A 16,106-nucleotide genomic window follows, 5' to 3' on the forward strand; every position below is an offset into this window, starting at 1 on the left:
ATTGTCTTTATATCCCATAGCCGGGGTGGATTGCGATATGATTGGCTAGTTGGTTCATTACAGCCAATCACAGTGTTAAACAGTAATTCCAGGATATGGGATTTGTACTCCTCAGAGCTTTCTGCAATGAATAGACACAAACAAGACAACCGCGGAGCAGAGTATGATAGGACTGCGGTAAAACTATAGCTCCACCTAGCGGTATGAAGCGTTCCTAATCTCTCTGAAATAATGACAGGCCAAGGGCTTCCTACAAGTTTACAGGTTGACTGTTTTTTGAGTGGTGCACTTACGGAGTTATGTGTGTGGGTGGGTGGCTGGCTGGGTGGGTGCACGAAAACAGCATGGTTGTTTTTCACCACCTGTGCGCAACCTAACACACACACAAACACACACGCACATATTAACTGTATGATGATTTCGGGTGTGCCAGTACAGTATAGTGACAGTACAGTAGAGGGTACAGTAGAGGGACCGGCACACGGTAACCCATTTCTCAACCGTTTCTGACGCGGGGCGGCACGCCGGAAAAGGCCCGGCCCCCTGGGCGCATTCCTGGGGGTCTGGAGCTCCCCCCACCCACCCCCTGGGACCCCCACATGGTAACTCTGTCATTTCTCTACCGTTTCGGATGCAGGGCGACTCGCCGGAACCGGGCCGGCACCCGGGGTGCTTTCCTGTGGGTCTGGACCCCCCCCCCCCCCCCGGGAACCCCCACACGGAGTTGCACCACTCACTTCACACGGGTGTGATTTTTATTTCTTAAATGGGACAGAGCCTTAACAATCTCCTTTTTTTTTTTACTTGATAAAAAATATGGGGCAAGGCAGTTATAGACCTGTCAGCTAATGATATTCACAAACCTAGCCTACATGTGCATGTTTCTGCCATTTCACTAGACCTGTGCCCGTCAGCCACCGGCCTACGTGGGAATGATGTAAGTTGGGAAGCTAGTATGCAATACCCGTTGCCATAGCATTTATAGTAGGATGTCATGTGGTACAGCCGCATGCATGTGCGTGGGCACACACACACACACACACACACACACACACACACACACACACACACACACACACACACACACACACACACACACACACACACTCAAATAGATTCATACTTTCATCTGTCTCTTTCACTCATTCCCTCCATTTCTGCATCCATCCTTTACTTACCTCTCTCCCTCCCTCCCTTCCTTTCATCTGCTTCCTTCCTTCCCTCTGTCTTATTTACTCCTTTCACTTTCACTCACTTTCACTCGCTCTGCACACCTACCCTCCGCCACCCCCCCCCCCCCTCCCCCAAGCTCTTTCCCTATATCTCCTCGTTCTTTTCTGCTATCGTCTACAGATGTATTCTGTCAGCCAGATGCTGTGTTTACTGGCTGAAGGCCACTGCCAGGGGGGAGAGTGTGTGTGTGTGTGTGTGTGTGTGTGTGTGTGTGTGTGTGTGTGTGTGTGTGTGTGTGTGTGTGTGTGTGTGTGTGTGTGTGTGTGTGTGTGTGTGTGTGTGTGTGTGTGTGTGTGTGCACGCGCATGTGCGCCTGTGCCTGTCATAGGTGCCTGTGCCTGCACACGCTGTGGTGGGTGCTGTGTGTGCTTGTATGTGACAAAGAGAGATATAGAGAACGAACGGTTCTCGAATTACGTGGCTTACAGACACACAGAGACTTATTGGTGCATTTATAGATAGATTAATTTACTTTTAGAATTGGTTAAATCGGTCCCTCTGGCTTCTGGCATTCTGTTTTAAAATACAAAATGACTAATATTTTTTCGGTCAGGGCTGACCAGGCTAACTCCATAAGATTTCTTGCAGCCCTAATACTACTCATCCCCATTAGCCTACATCAGCTGGCACATAGCCTATAGGGCAGGGGTACCCACACTACTTTGACTTGAGAGCTATCTACAGGTATCTACTGTATCTATAAATGCACCATGTCTCTTTCTGTCTGTACGTCTGTCTGTACGTGTGTACGGCTGTAATGCACGTAACTCGAGAACCGTTCGCCCCACCGACTTAAAATTTGACACACGCCAATCACAGTGTTAAACAGTAATTCCAGGATATGGGACGCGAGTGCAGTCCCCGGTGTCGGTCGGACCCACGTTTGTCCAGAACCGCCACAAAAGGCCTCTGCCCGGGCTCTGGACAAGGCCCCTGCCCATGGAGCTGGCCTGTTCTGACATCACAGCACTCCATAGGAATAAAGGGACACAGAGAGACAGATACAGAAATCTCCAGAGGGGTGGAACGGGTACAAGGGGTATTGCATAACCGGGTGGGGCATGGATCTCCAACTTCCATCGTTACTGACTCGGTGCTCTATAGCTGGGCACCGGTCTAGTACTTTCAAAATGAACAGCTCTAGACAAGATCTACCCACCATAAAAATCATTATCCCATTTTGTGCCTTTCTCCTCTCCTCCTCACTTCTTCCTTTCTCCCTATCTCAGAGATGCGTGCAGTGCACTGCTGTCAAAGTTCTCTCTCTCACACACTTGACACACTCGTCAGGGAGGGGTAAATATTTAAATGTATTCCGCACGCACACACACACACACACACACGCACGGTCGCACGCACACAGACACACACACACAGCTTGGCAATGTGTGACAGCCTCCTTAGATTAGTAGTAAAGGTTTGAGAAATGCTTTATCCCCAAGCATCTCTCTCAGTCTCTATCCAAAGGTCTCATTTCCATCTAAGTTTGAGAGGAGAGAACTAAACAGAGTAACAGACTGAACTCAGTTTCAACTTGCATAATCATCATGCTGTCAGTTGTTTGCCACGCACGCACGCACGCACGCACGCACGCACGCACGCACGCACGCACGCACGCACGCACGCACGCACGCACGCACACACGCACACACACACGCACACACACACACACACACACAGCTCTCACAGCTCTCTCTTGTGTGTGTGACACACACAAGAGAGAGCTGAGACACTGATTAGCCTTTTACATTACATGTTATATAACGGGTCAGTCATGAATACATTTACATGTAATGTGTGTGGGGGGCTTCCTGTTGAAGGCAAGGTTTTAGGGTCCACAAAACCACTGATTATGTTTACAAGACAGATATAGGCCTACCACAATTTTTTAATAAGTTGGTCTTTCAATTTATTGACAACGTGTTGACAAAATGTTTTGTGTTGCGGCTAATGTGGATTAAATCGGCACTCCTCCACAATGTTGGCCGCAAGTTAATGGGAAGTTCAAAATCTTATTGATTAGGCATCAAATAAAATGTTAATTGAACCTTTGAGGAGAAACAATGACAGGAAGCAGCTGTACTAGAAGCAAAGGTCAAATTGTGGCTGAGCTCAGAATGGATAGAGTAGGATATTGGATACATTTGAGTTTTTTTTATTCTTTAATTATATTTGGGCAAAATGAAGAAGAATGCCATCCCTTATTTGTTTACTTCTTCTTTTCCCCCCCATTCTAGCTAGTAGTGGGGAGTTTTGGAATGCAATAGCGATATTAATCAGTCCATCCAACACATTGATTCCAAGAGGATATCTTGAAAATGATTGGCTGGATTGACATGGAATGTTCTGTTCACCTTCTTGCTCCCCAGACCGTGACCGCTAACAGTCCACATTGGTAAACGCATGCCATGGCATAGTGGATAGTGCCATCCTAAGCCAAAGCTTTTCGCTTACACACCAGATATCTAAATATTATGAGTGGACAGACTGCCATGAAATGTGTAGAAATGTGTACAGAGCGCCTTCATGTTCCCTGGAGGATGAACCCTAGTGATTACACACAAGATATCTCCTAATTGAATTGCCAGGTTTCCATATGTCTGTCCAGCACTTTGGTCCCAAAAACAAGATATCTCAAAAACAATGATGTGGTGTTAGTAGCAGCACAATTTTGTCCCTAAACGTGTTAAAGATTTTAGAAGCTCACAAAGTTTCACATTTTTTGCAAGGTGAGGGCTTATGTGGTTAAATGTTTATGTAAAGACCTTTGAATTGCCTTTCTGTGTGAACTGTGCTATACAATATAATACATGTGCCTAATCTCAAAATTAGGCTGGCCGTCACACCCAGAGGAAAGAACTGTTCAGATCTTTTTGAGTTACAAGGTGTTTCGATGTTGAGCGGTGGTGTGTAATGGCTTTTTCACACACATTCTCCGTCTTATTCTAAAAGTCACTTGCCTTCTGTGTTTGTCTTTAGTTTTTGTTCTCTTTTCATCACCCACCTATTTCGGTTCTCTCTCCATTTCTTTGTTGGTACCCCTCTCTCATTCCTTCCCCGTCTCTTCTCTTGCTGTCTCACTCTCTCTGTCATTATATCCATTGATATTTCTATTCATAAGTCAACGTGTTTGTGTTGACACGGCACATAATCTGGAGGAGGAGGACTGTGGTAATTAGCCGGGTGTATTGATGAATTTGTGACTCTGTGCTCCTGTGTGTTTGCTCCACATTACCCTTAGTTCCCTTCAATGAACTCTCTGTATGTGCACATCATTTATGCCGTGTCTCTCCTCCTGTCATCTCTTTTCTCTGTTTATCTCTTCTATTTAGCTTTTCCTCTTCAGATCTGCCTGTCTGTCTCCACTTCGCTCCTTTTTGTCTGTCTGTCTGTCTGTCTGTCTGTCTGTCTGTCTGTCTGTCTGTCTGTCTGTCTGTCTGTCTGTCTGTCTGTCTGTCTGTCTGTCTGTCTGTCTGTCTGTCTGTCTGTGGCAGCGGTGGCCGAACGGATTGCGGAGCGGTCTTGATACCGGAAGGTCGCCAGTTCGAATCAGCGGTCCGACACGTTACAATTACCACCGCTGAAGTGCCCTTGAACAAGGCATTGAACCACTACAATGAAATGTTCTATGAGCAGGGCCTGGCTGGAAACAAGTTCTTGAGCTTAGCCCAGATACCCTGGGTAAATATAGTAATCATTTCATTTCTGTCTGTCTGTCTGTCTGTCTGTCTGTCTGTCTGTCCCTTAGAGTCTCAGTTTCTGTCATTTTTCCTCTCCATATCCCTGCACTCCAAACTCCTTCTGTTCTGTGTTTATGTGGCGTGGAAGAGAATGAAAACAAGTTTAATACAAAGCGATAGATCATGCCACATATGGGGCTGGGTGGTGGCCATTTTGTGGAGTTAATGCATTTTATTCAGGACTGTTGGGAATAATTATTCTAAATGGCAGCTGGTGAAAGGAGTATTAATGTCCCCTTTCTACATGGATACATCCAATATTACGGGCTGATGAAGACAGTCACCGAACCAAATTTAAAGAGAAAGAGGGAGACGCACTGATGATAGACTGTGTATTGCTGCTGACATTTGAAAATCTTACTCCAATTGTAACCTAGTTCTTTAAAGATAATGTCTCACATGTTAAAGTCCACGACTTCTAGGGCACTTCAGTGGTACAGCAGGGATAAAGTGCATGCCTGCCCACAAGGGCTACACAATATCGAAAATGTGAAATATGCGCAAAATACATAATGACATGTATCTATTGTTGATTTTGTGAGCTGCTGTGACAGGAGAAGGATGTCAAATGGAATACAAATCATTGTGTGTACACTGTTTATACCCTACACTGCTTACAGCAAATGACCTCGGTACATAGAAATTCCATTAATTGAATAAATTGCTGCCACTTGTCGCAGATGTTTTTTATACTAAGTGAATGCAAAAACATTGAAATACTGCTGTCAACTTTCAAAAGTATAAAACTAACGTCTCCTATAATGGATGTATAAACTATCTCTGACAGAAGGCAGGCAGGCAGGCAGGCAGGCAGGCAGACAGACAGACAGACAAGGGAAAAAACAGATGGAGAGTAGGCTATAGCCTAAACAAGGAAAAGTGATAAAAGAGAGTGGAGAACAGACTACAGAGAAAATGAGATAGATTAAAAGACTTGTGTGGATGCACTTACCAACCTGAGGGTTTGTTTGCACTTTATTCTATGAACATTGAACACCTGTTCAGACCCACTGGTTATCACAGTGTGTGTGTGTGTGTGTGTGTGTGTGTGTGTGTGTGTGTGTGTGTGTGTGTGTGTGTGTGTGTGTGTGTGTGTGTGTGTGTGTGTGTGTGTGCGTGCGTCATTTATGATTTATCTGAGTGAGAGATACAACATTAAATCTAGTTTGACCTTTCTGTGGCTTTTGTTTTTTATGTTATTTGAATAATGCCAATCTGTTACAAGGAGCATACAGTAACTGTATGCTCCTTGTAACAGATTGGCATTATTCAAATTAAAATTCAAAACTATTTTACATAATTATATTGTTGGTACTGTATTACAGTACCAACAATATAATTATGTAAAATAGTATCAATTTGCATAAGAAACGCAGTGACGCTCTGGCTGTAAAGGGGAGACCCCTACTGGGAACAACCCGCCACTGCAGTGGCTCACTTCCGTTTCCGATGTAAACATTGAAGAAAATAAACCAATATGGTCATCCGCAGCAATCAGACCATGTGAGGTTGTAATTTTAAACACGAATATTTGTTCCTATTCCTATTATCAAAGAAAACACGTTATGGGGGAGCCGAATTGTGCGAGTGCTGTTCGATATTATTGTACTGCTGGTAACGGTATGGAGCAATTTTTAGTTGAAGAGGTAAAGTCGAAGCTTGCAGCTGAAGATGTGAGTACTTTTTTGAATATACACAGTTACACACCGTCTTTCGCTTGAACTACTACTTCTACTTTCTACTTCATTTTATTTCTACGTTCTACTTCTTACTATAGCCCTGAAACATGACTGTGTCAATGTGTGACGTTGTGAATCATAATCTTTAGACTATCGTATGATCGAGTCTAACTTTTGCTTTGGTATACGGACCACAATGGAAATAAGCCCTCGGGGCTTTTTCTGTTATACTTTTAGCACCATTGTATAATCATACCACTGTCTGTAATGTTATATTTCCAAAGAATAGTCAGACTCGATAAAATACTATATGATTGTCTTGATCCAAGGCTAGAACCACTATACTGACGTCAAACAACACTGTTGTCTGGTGTTGTTCATTTAGTCAGGGAATATTATCAGTATAATGTTCACCAATGTGTTTGTAAAGGTGTCTACTAACATATCCCACATTGGTTTCTATTCAACCACCCTAGGGGAATTTTTGACAGCTGCTGAAAGTTAGGGCCTTGCCCAAATGTGCTGACCTCATCACATTTTGTGATGACGGCTATGGTAGTTTTTAGCCCAAGGAGTGTTTTTGGAATGGATTCAAAATCAACCCCCTAATTTGACACGTCGCGTGCTACTTAAAGCATAATGAAATTTAGAACATTTTGCCTTATATTGGTTGTATGGTACCCCAAATTTCAGCAGCTGTCAAAAATTCCCCTAGAGAATAGAAACCCATGTGGGATATGTTAGTAGACACCCTTACAAACACATTGGTGAAGAAAATTCTTGGTAAGAAATGTATTCCCAGATTTGATTAATATCCTCTGACTAATTGTGTTGTTTGGTGTTTTTTGTACAGGTTTGTCAGGCAACAGGTAAGGTGCTGTTCAGCACCTCTGCAGGGATCGACAGAGTCAGAGAGCTCAAGTCTGCAGAGAGACTCTTCCTTCTGCTGAGACAAGACTTGCCCGTGAAGCTGCCTGGCCACTTTAGCTCAGGTCAGCTGCGTCAGCATACCTTCAGTAATGCATTACAGGTGGTATAGTATATCAAGACAAAATAAGATTGTCTGAAAGAACAATGAAGACTCCAAATAAAGTGCATGAAGATGGATGGATGGATAAAAATAAGATGAGAGATGGATAGTCCTGAAATAGAGAGCACACAGGATTAATCCTTGTAACACATTGTGTTACATCAAAGAAAACTAAGCAAGGAATAAAACCTTGACCTGTTGACTCATTGTTGGTTGCTCTTGATGAAATTATCAAAACACAAACAAAAAAAGTATATGTACTGTTAGCCTTAGAATGTCTGTGATACATTTCATGCATTCCAAATACACAGCCATAGATCGGTCCTATCCGCACATGATTAGCAGACTGACCTTGTCTGCATTTCAACTTGTAGTGGTGTGTGTGTACTCGAAAATGTGTGTTTAGTAAAACATATTCTCTGTCAGTGACGAGGCCGGACCTGAAATGACTGCTGGACTGAACATATGAAAAGTTCCTTCTGGAACAAGCAATGTTTGAGAAGGGGGCACACAATTGACTGGTGCGTTGCCTTTGGTGTGGGGTAATTAATCACACCACCTGCCAATTGTGCTCCCCATACATTTGTGCTTCCCAAAGGAAGTTTTGATATGTTCAGTCCTGCACTCATTCCGGACCCCTCGCCTGGAGAGAATGTGTGCAGCTCGTGGAAAAGTGAAGATACTGTATTTTACTAAACCTTCTGCCACAACTTTTAATTGGATAGGAAACTAGAGAACAATATCTGACTCCAAGTCTTGGAATTAATTATTGGGTGAGTACACACGCACCGCTACAAGTTTAAATGCCGACGAGGTCAGTCTGCTAACAGTGTGTGGAGGATAGGACCGATCTATGGCTGTGTATTTGGAATACATGAAATGTATGTAAGATCACAGACATTCTAGGTGTATGTATTGTATGTATCCTTTATGTTCCTTTCCGTTTCTCCACTGGAGGAGAAACACTGCTCTATAATTATATTATTTTCTTGGTTCTTTTTAGCCAAGGCGGCCTTTGAACTACGGTCTAGACTGCTGGGTGATGCAAGCGAATGGACCAGTGCTGTAATGACATGGAGTCGTCTGCAGGAGGTGCTGGATTGCAAAGGCACCTCTGTCGACTCACACAACATAGCAATGGGACTAACAAAGGGACAATGTGAGGAGGATAAGAAGTGGAGTGACAGGAAAGTGATTGAAAAGCAGAGTGGGGATTGTAGGATGAGAAAAATAGAGTGGGAACGCGGAGAGAGTGTGGTTGATAGAGCTAAATGGACAGAGAGAAAGAATGAGGAGGTTAGTGGCATTGATAAGTCTTGCAGTGATGGACAGAAAGAAACCTGGAAGAAACAGAGGGAGGACGATGAGGAAGATAAACTAACTGACAGCAAAAGAGAGGGAGCCAAGGGAGGGTTACACCATCTTGGTGAACAACAGCATCGTGAGGGGTCTTGCAGTGTTGCACGTAAAGGACCACAGGCGCCAGAGTGTAAGAGAAAGAGGGATAATGATGAGGGGGCAGGAGACTCAGGAGAGGCGATTAACGAATCTAGTCGGATGAACATTGAAGAAAACAGTAAAGAAGAGAACGAGACATCAGAGGTCAAAGGTAACAGAGTGGAGGAGGAGAAGGGAATGGAAGAAAGAAATGGGGTTGAGGAGTTGAGTGGCGCCAGGCAAAGTAGAAACCATGCAACAGTAACTGCAGCACTGTATGACTGTAGCAAGGAACCGGACAGCCACGACCACATAAGACCATTGAGAGACCACCGTTCCAAGAGAAAGTATGGAGACAGCCTGGAACATGGTAATATTTACTTTCTGATACGGACTGAAATTTTTATTTTATCATATTTATTACTATTTGGTAATCATTTGTAATGACATGCTGGAGCTAAATAACCCATTTTGGGCAGGAACCCCTTTTGGTGTTTTAAACATTATGTTAAACTTTAGCTATTGAAAAATAGCAGATCTACAAGCTCATAGCGCGGCACCGAGTGACGCGCTATGAACTTGTAAGTCTGCTATTTTTGAAAAATCATGAAAATGTGCCTCAAATCTTTGAATATATATTCGTTAAGAGTTTCAGTTTTAAACTCAAATCTTTGCTTCTGGGGGGTCCCTGGAACTACATATTTTCAGATGGGGGTCGGCGGCACATTACATATTTTTGGGATCCTTGACATGAAATATTGAGAACCACTGATATAGATTTTTTTTTTTTTTTTTTTTTTTATTTCGACGTCAGGCCTAAATGGGATAATATCCAACTGAATGAATAGAGCATCTCTCATTTTATTTGTAGTTATTTTTTAATAATGAGCTTTTGGTCAGAGACCTCCTTCAAGGCACATTCATGATTGCAATCACTACTACTACTGTATTCCCGCTGCTGTTATCATCTGCTACTACCACATTTTCTGCTACTACTATTACTCCCAACTAAAAGTACTAAATACATCAACATCTACTTTAGTATTAATATGTGGCCATATTAGAATTAATAGTAGAGTTTCTGCTTTCTGCTGCACTTCACAAGTCAATGTCAATTGTCAAATGACTATTCTGATCACTTTGCATGTTGAAGTGGAGGCCACAGACACAAAAGAAACGGAACTACAGGAGCCCAGCAAGGACAAACTGCTTCAACCTTCTCCTACAGAACCTGTCACTTTTAGGATCAGCTGCAAGTGCTCTGGAGCTCTAGCCAGATGGTTCAGCACACAGGTATATATGTAGAATATACTTGGTTAGTTATGTAGCACGTGAAGAATCTATTGCTGTATGTGTGAGTGTGCGCACGCATGCGGTACTGAGGCGGTTTTATTAAATTGCCTGTGTGTGTGTGTGTGTGTGTGCGTGTGCGCGTGCGCGCCTCCCCATGCTGGTGTTTCTCAATGTGTGGTCCAGGACCCCCAGGGTTCCTTCATGGGGTTCCAAATGGACCCTTACAAGTCTGTAACTTGCTGAGAGTTATGGCAGTCCTTGAAATTAAAAAGCTTGAGAACCACTTCTTTATTGCATTTAAGGACAGACACACACACGCACACTTTATTTCAGCCATGCAATAATCCGGCCACTGCTAGGTACCGAAACCTGAACACGGTGATCGTGTCAGCAAATGAATAACCCTAGCAATACCAGCGGTCTGATAGTGTTTGAATATAATAGTTGTTTTTATAGAAAACATTACGAAGGTTTTTCTCCTTGCCAGCTAATAGTAGTTGTCATATCTGGAGAAGATGCTGCTACCGCTACCCTTACAATATGTCGCAGGTCATTCTTTTGCATATATAATCATCAGTGATGATGTCATGGACTTGCATCTTTGTGTCCTTTGCTGGGTTGCTTGTACTAATAAGGTTGTCTGTGGTCACTTCCTTTGCATTGTAACTGCATACAGGAGCTGAGTGGTCTGATTGGATCAGGCCTTTGCAGAATGCTGGGTTGGAAGGTTGACCTGAGGAATCCTAAATTGGAGGTACCATCCTTCACACACAATTACAAGATGTATTTTTATATTTTTATATAAACCTATTTCCTGTCAGCTTTTATGAGATCCATCTCTGCTAAAAAATGAATGAAAGAATTATCCCTATTATGGTGATTTTTTTTCCTGTTGCTTCTACAGGTCAATGTGTATTTGAGTGATGACCATTGTCTACTGGGGATACCACTGACAAGGTTAGATATTTGATCTGCTTTTACTCCAGTGTATCAGAGAGATTGTCCCTACTTCTTAACTTATTTTTATATTTATATAGCTTTATTCAGTGTATCTCAAGTTTGTGTATAATTGATCTTGTATGAATATATTATGTTTTACTGTTAGATCATTTTCTTCTTCAGATTGCCTTTAGCTAACAGGAGCTACATCAAAACCACCGGACTGAGGTCTACAGTAGCCTGGGCTATGGGCGCTCTGGCCCAAATACAGGTTCTCACATACTGATGCATTTTACATCCACATCCACGATACTAGCTTTATTTGACGATCAAACACATCAGTTAAGTCAAATTGATATTTATGTTAAAGGGATAGTTCAGATTTTTTTAATTTAAGTTGTATGAAATACTTGCCATTAATATAGTGGTTGCAACTGTATTAATTGATTGCCCGAGTCCCATGGTGGGAGTTCTGCTCTGGTTTTGGTGAAATATCAAGTAGTTCCGGTCATTTTGTGGGGGGCACTGGGGGCCACGCAGTAAAAGTAAATTAATCCACAAAACTAACGTAATTTGTATTGTTGACCTATTTCTAAAATATTAGTGCAACTTTCGTTATTTTTTTACCCCTCTATCACACAGAACTATGTTTTTTGTGTCCATATCACTACGCCCAAAAAATAGTTCCATGTGATAGAGGGGTCAAAGTTGAACGAAAGTCGCGCTAATATTTTAGAAATAGGTCAACAATACAAATTACGTTAGTTTTGTGGATTAATTTACTTTTACTGCGTGGCCCCAGTGCCCCCCACAAAATGACCGGAACTACTTAATATTGACCAAAACCAGAGCAGAACTCCCACCATGGGACTCGGGCAATCAATTAATACAGTTGCAACCACTATATTAATGGCAAGTATTTCATACAACTTAAGTTCAAAAAATCTGAACTATCCCTTTAAAGCTGTATCTGAAAATGTTTTAGCCACTCTCTCACATGCTTTGACCATACATGTATGGTCAGTACATGAAACTCATCCTGCGATGTTCGTTCAAATGTTGTCTTTGCTGTGTTTTGTCCAGCCAGGTTTCTGTGTCTTAGATCCAATGTGTGGGGTTGGAACTATCCTTTTGGAAGGTGCACAGGAGCAGAAGGTCAGCACCCTTAAAAGCCTGATACATACTTATTTGCATGCCAGTGTTGCGTACAAGAAATAGAAGATCTATAAGCTCACAATATGTTGAGTGTTTTCGGTTTGCGACAAGCCACGTATAAATCAGGCATAACTCTTTTACACAGGTTAGAAAGACAAACACGTTGAAGTTCATTATCATTAGTTTAAGGGTAAACGTGGTCCTAGGTTACTGATTAATTTAGACCTGTTCTTACAGCACCTGTTAGCCCTGGGCTAGTTTCTTGTATTCCAGTGTGTTGAGTCTTGTTTCTGCTTTGGATGGAGTCTAACACAATAGTTAAAAACAGGATTAACCACTTATAATAAACCAGTGTGAATTATTCATCGTTTGCGTTTTAAAACTGTCCTAGAATTCAGCTAAATGGGCTACCTATTTAAATACTTAGACACTATATCGGCCACACAGTTATCGGTCACTCAATACCAGTATCGGCAAAAATGAATAAATGAACATTTGGGCCACTTCACCCCTTTTGCAACCAGATCTTATTTGAATGATGTTTGGGACACAAGAAACACTTTCCTGGGGTTTGTGTGTGTGTAATATGTGTTTTTACATGTTTTAGTGCCAGTAATGTCATAGACACTGGTCTCACTTCCTTCCTGACTACATCAAGGAAGCTTAGAGAAGGAAAGGTCATGGTCACGTGACTGGGCTGCACCATGACACTTTCATGGGAGGCAAATCTTGCACAGTACATCATTTTATTTGGGGATCTAAACAGCAGCAGGGACAGGGACACCAGTCAGTGGCCTCCCTGGCCGGGTCATACCAAAGACTGTAAAAATGGGACCCAATGCCTCCCTGCTTGGTACTCAGCATCAATTGGTTGGATTGGGGGGTCAAATCAACTAATCAAATGATTCCCGAGCACAGCTGCAGCTCACTGCTCCAAGAGATGGGTCAAATGCGGAAAACAAAATTCACTGCGGTAACGTGTGTGACAAATCGTACGACTTTGACTTTGAGTTTCTGTATCGGAGGTATCGCGAGATTTAGCTGCCAGACAGGAAACGGCGGACAGTCTCGCACCTCTATAAAATAGTGTACACATCGAAAAGCAACACAGCAGACAATTATGTTTTATATGTCTTCTGTTGTTTTCCAGAAGCGATTACTTTACAAAAGGTCTCAGTTATTCAGAAATAGTGTTTGTTCATGAACTGGTCACTGGGCTATAATTGACTCCAATGTATTCCACCAAACTTCCGAGTGTAGTTTGGCTCCCATGGTGCGACGAATCTGCTGTCTGGAATTGCATGATAGGGTAAATGATGTCGGTGACCGTATCTCCATTCCATCTACCTTGGACTACATGTTGTCTCAGTAAGACAGCCCTCCCCCTCTCCACAAGCAGGAGCAGTGCAGCAAAGCATTCTGGTCATTGTAGGAATTCAGCAATCCATTCAAACCCTAGTCAAACACACAGATTACATTATTTTTCTGGCCATAGAGTGTAAATTTCAAATTGTGCTACTGTTATCTACTACAAATATTAACATTGACTGCAGTTTCTTCCAGCTGTGAAATGTCCCTTTAACTAACTCCAGTCACTTTCAGTTCAGCACAGCTGAGGTGTTTTTGGAAATACTTCCGGGCCTCTTCCGAGTTCCGACTAACTTCACAGGTGTTATTGTCCGATGATACTAATTAATATCATCTGTAATATCACTTGTGAAGGAAGTCGGAAGAGGCCCGGAAGTAGGAAGAGTGATTTCCAAAATTGTGTACAGTATATGCATAGAGCCATGTTTTCTGAACAGCTATTTCATATATTATAATGAAGATGTATTTGTTTCCCTGGCTGGCACAAAAGGGGAAAATTACACTAAATTAACAAATATCGGTATCAGTATCGCCTATCGGCTAAATTATTATCGGTATCGGCCAAGAATTTCCATATTGGTGCATACTTGTTGTACCTAGTATTACTGTGTGACACAATGTGAGCTTGTAGATCTTTATTTTTTAATAAAAATAATAATTATGCCCAACTTTGGTTGCTAGGTTGAAAGTGGTTAATTGTGAGTTGTATCATGGATAAGGTGTATATCTAAAGTAATATGAAATAATTCTAAGCATTCTCCCCTTACTGTCAGGATGCCTTTTTTCTGGGCATGGACATTGATGACAGACAGCTGCAGAAGGCCAATGAGAATGTAGCATTTGCAAACCTTGCAGACAGAGTTCACCTGCTGAAGGCCTCAACCACGGGTAGGAAACCCTGTGGGAACTATATTTTAGTACAGTATATATTCATAATTTCTCTAATTTTGACATACTGGCGTGGTGTCCCACATGGGTCCTTGAAGAGGTTCCATGCAGGAGGTCCCCTGCTAAATGACTGATAATTAGGAACCAAATAAATCCTTACAGGTCTGTAACTCAGAGAGTGTACAAATGTTCACTCTGAGAGGGACCATGGCTAATGCGTACCAATCTGGGGGTCTGTTGATCTACACAATACTATGGACACTTTTTACATATTTGCATTTTGCAACATTTAGGTATTGCATGTGACGTTAGCCAAAATGGATTTGATCTAAATTCAAATTGACACATCATCAAGTATAGCAGAATTCAAATTAAGCAGTTTCCTTTCCTCACTCAAAAGAGCATTATGCATTGTGGGCTATGGCAAAGTATTAGTACATAGTGTACCGAGTAGTGACTGATGAATGCATTGAACTGAAAGTTGTGTTTTTTTTCTCTGTGGTGCCCAGAGCTCCCTCTGGCCAGCGGGAGTGTGGATGCTGTTCTGTGTGATCTGCCATTTGGCAGGCAGTTTGATACCAAGGAAAACATGGCTGCCAAGCTGATTCACATTGTTACAGAGATGGAGAGGTTGGTGTGTTTGTGTGTGACTGACTGTGTGTATACAGTATGTTTGTCTCATGTATGCAAGGATGTTGTGTGTGTACGTACTGTATGGGCATGCAAGTGTATTCTAAGAAACGTGTGTGTGTGTGTGTGCACGTGCATGAATGCTACTATTCTGATATGTCTTTAAAAATGATATTTGTGTGTGTGTTCTAGAGTCCTCTGTGTAGGTGGAGTCCTGGTTCTCCTACTGAGCCCTCAATTATCTTGTCTGCTGAAAAAGCTCCAGGCACACCCAGGCTCTTACCCAACACCTATCCAGGAAACAATGCCTCTTAGTGGGCAGCAGCGCTGCTCGTCATCTCCTGTTCTTTCTTCGCTAAAGCCTGAGACCTGTCAGACCAACCCAGATGTCACACCACCCTGTATCCAGGGAACAGAGAGTCAGACTCAGTCTGAATCTCTGTCCACTCAGACTGGACTACAACAGGTGTCATCACACCCTCTCTCCTCCTTGAAGCACCAGGCGTCATACAGAGTGAGCTTAGGGGCAATTGATGGACTTATACAAAAATATGTCAAGTTATAGACTTGATTCAAAACTGTGTTGGTGATATTCTCTTTTTTATTATATAAAGATTTTATGTGTTGAACAAAGAATTGTTTTGTGAGTCTTGTGTGCCTACCCATTTTGTAATGATATATTATTAAAATGTAACTTACAAACTTTAAAGGGAT

At 42.4% G+C, this 16,106-nt stretch overlaps 1 protein-coding gene across 1 annotated transcript; it reads left to right on the forward strand.

The window, feature by feature from the left end:
- The first annotated feature begins 6,386 nt into the window (after positions 1-6,386).
- thumpd2 (THUMP domain containing 2) lies at positions 6,387-16,106 on the forward strand. Its single transcript, XM_079512634.1, has 11 exons — positions 6,387-6,646; positions 7,506-7,644; positions 8,686-9,489; positions 10,273-10,412; positions 11,089-11,166; positions 11,317-11,369; positions 11,535-11,622; positions 12,435-12,506; positions 14,648-14,762; positions 15,272-15,392; positions 15,585-16,106. The coding sequence occupies exons 1-11, from the start codon at positions 6,539-6,541 to the stop codon at positions 15,955-15,957; spliced, it is 2,091 nt and encodes a 696-aa protein (XP_079368760.1). The 5' UTR covers positions 6,387-6,538; the 3' UTR covers positions 15,958-16,106.

Source organism: Electrona antarctica, assembly GCF_951216825.1.
Source record: "Electrona antarctica genome assembly, chromosome: 10".
NCBI classification, from domain to species: domain Eukaryota; kingdom Metazoa; phylum Chordata; class Actinopteri; order Myctophiformes; family Myctophidae; genus Electrona; species Electrona antarctica.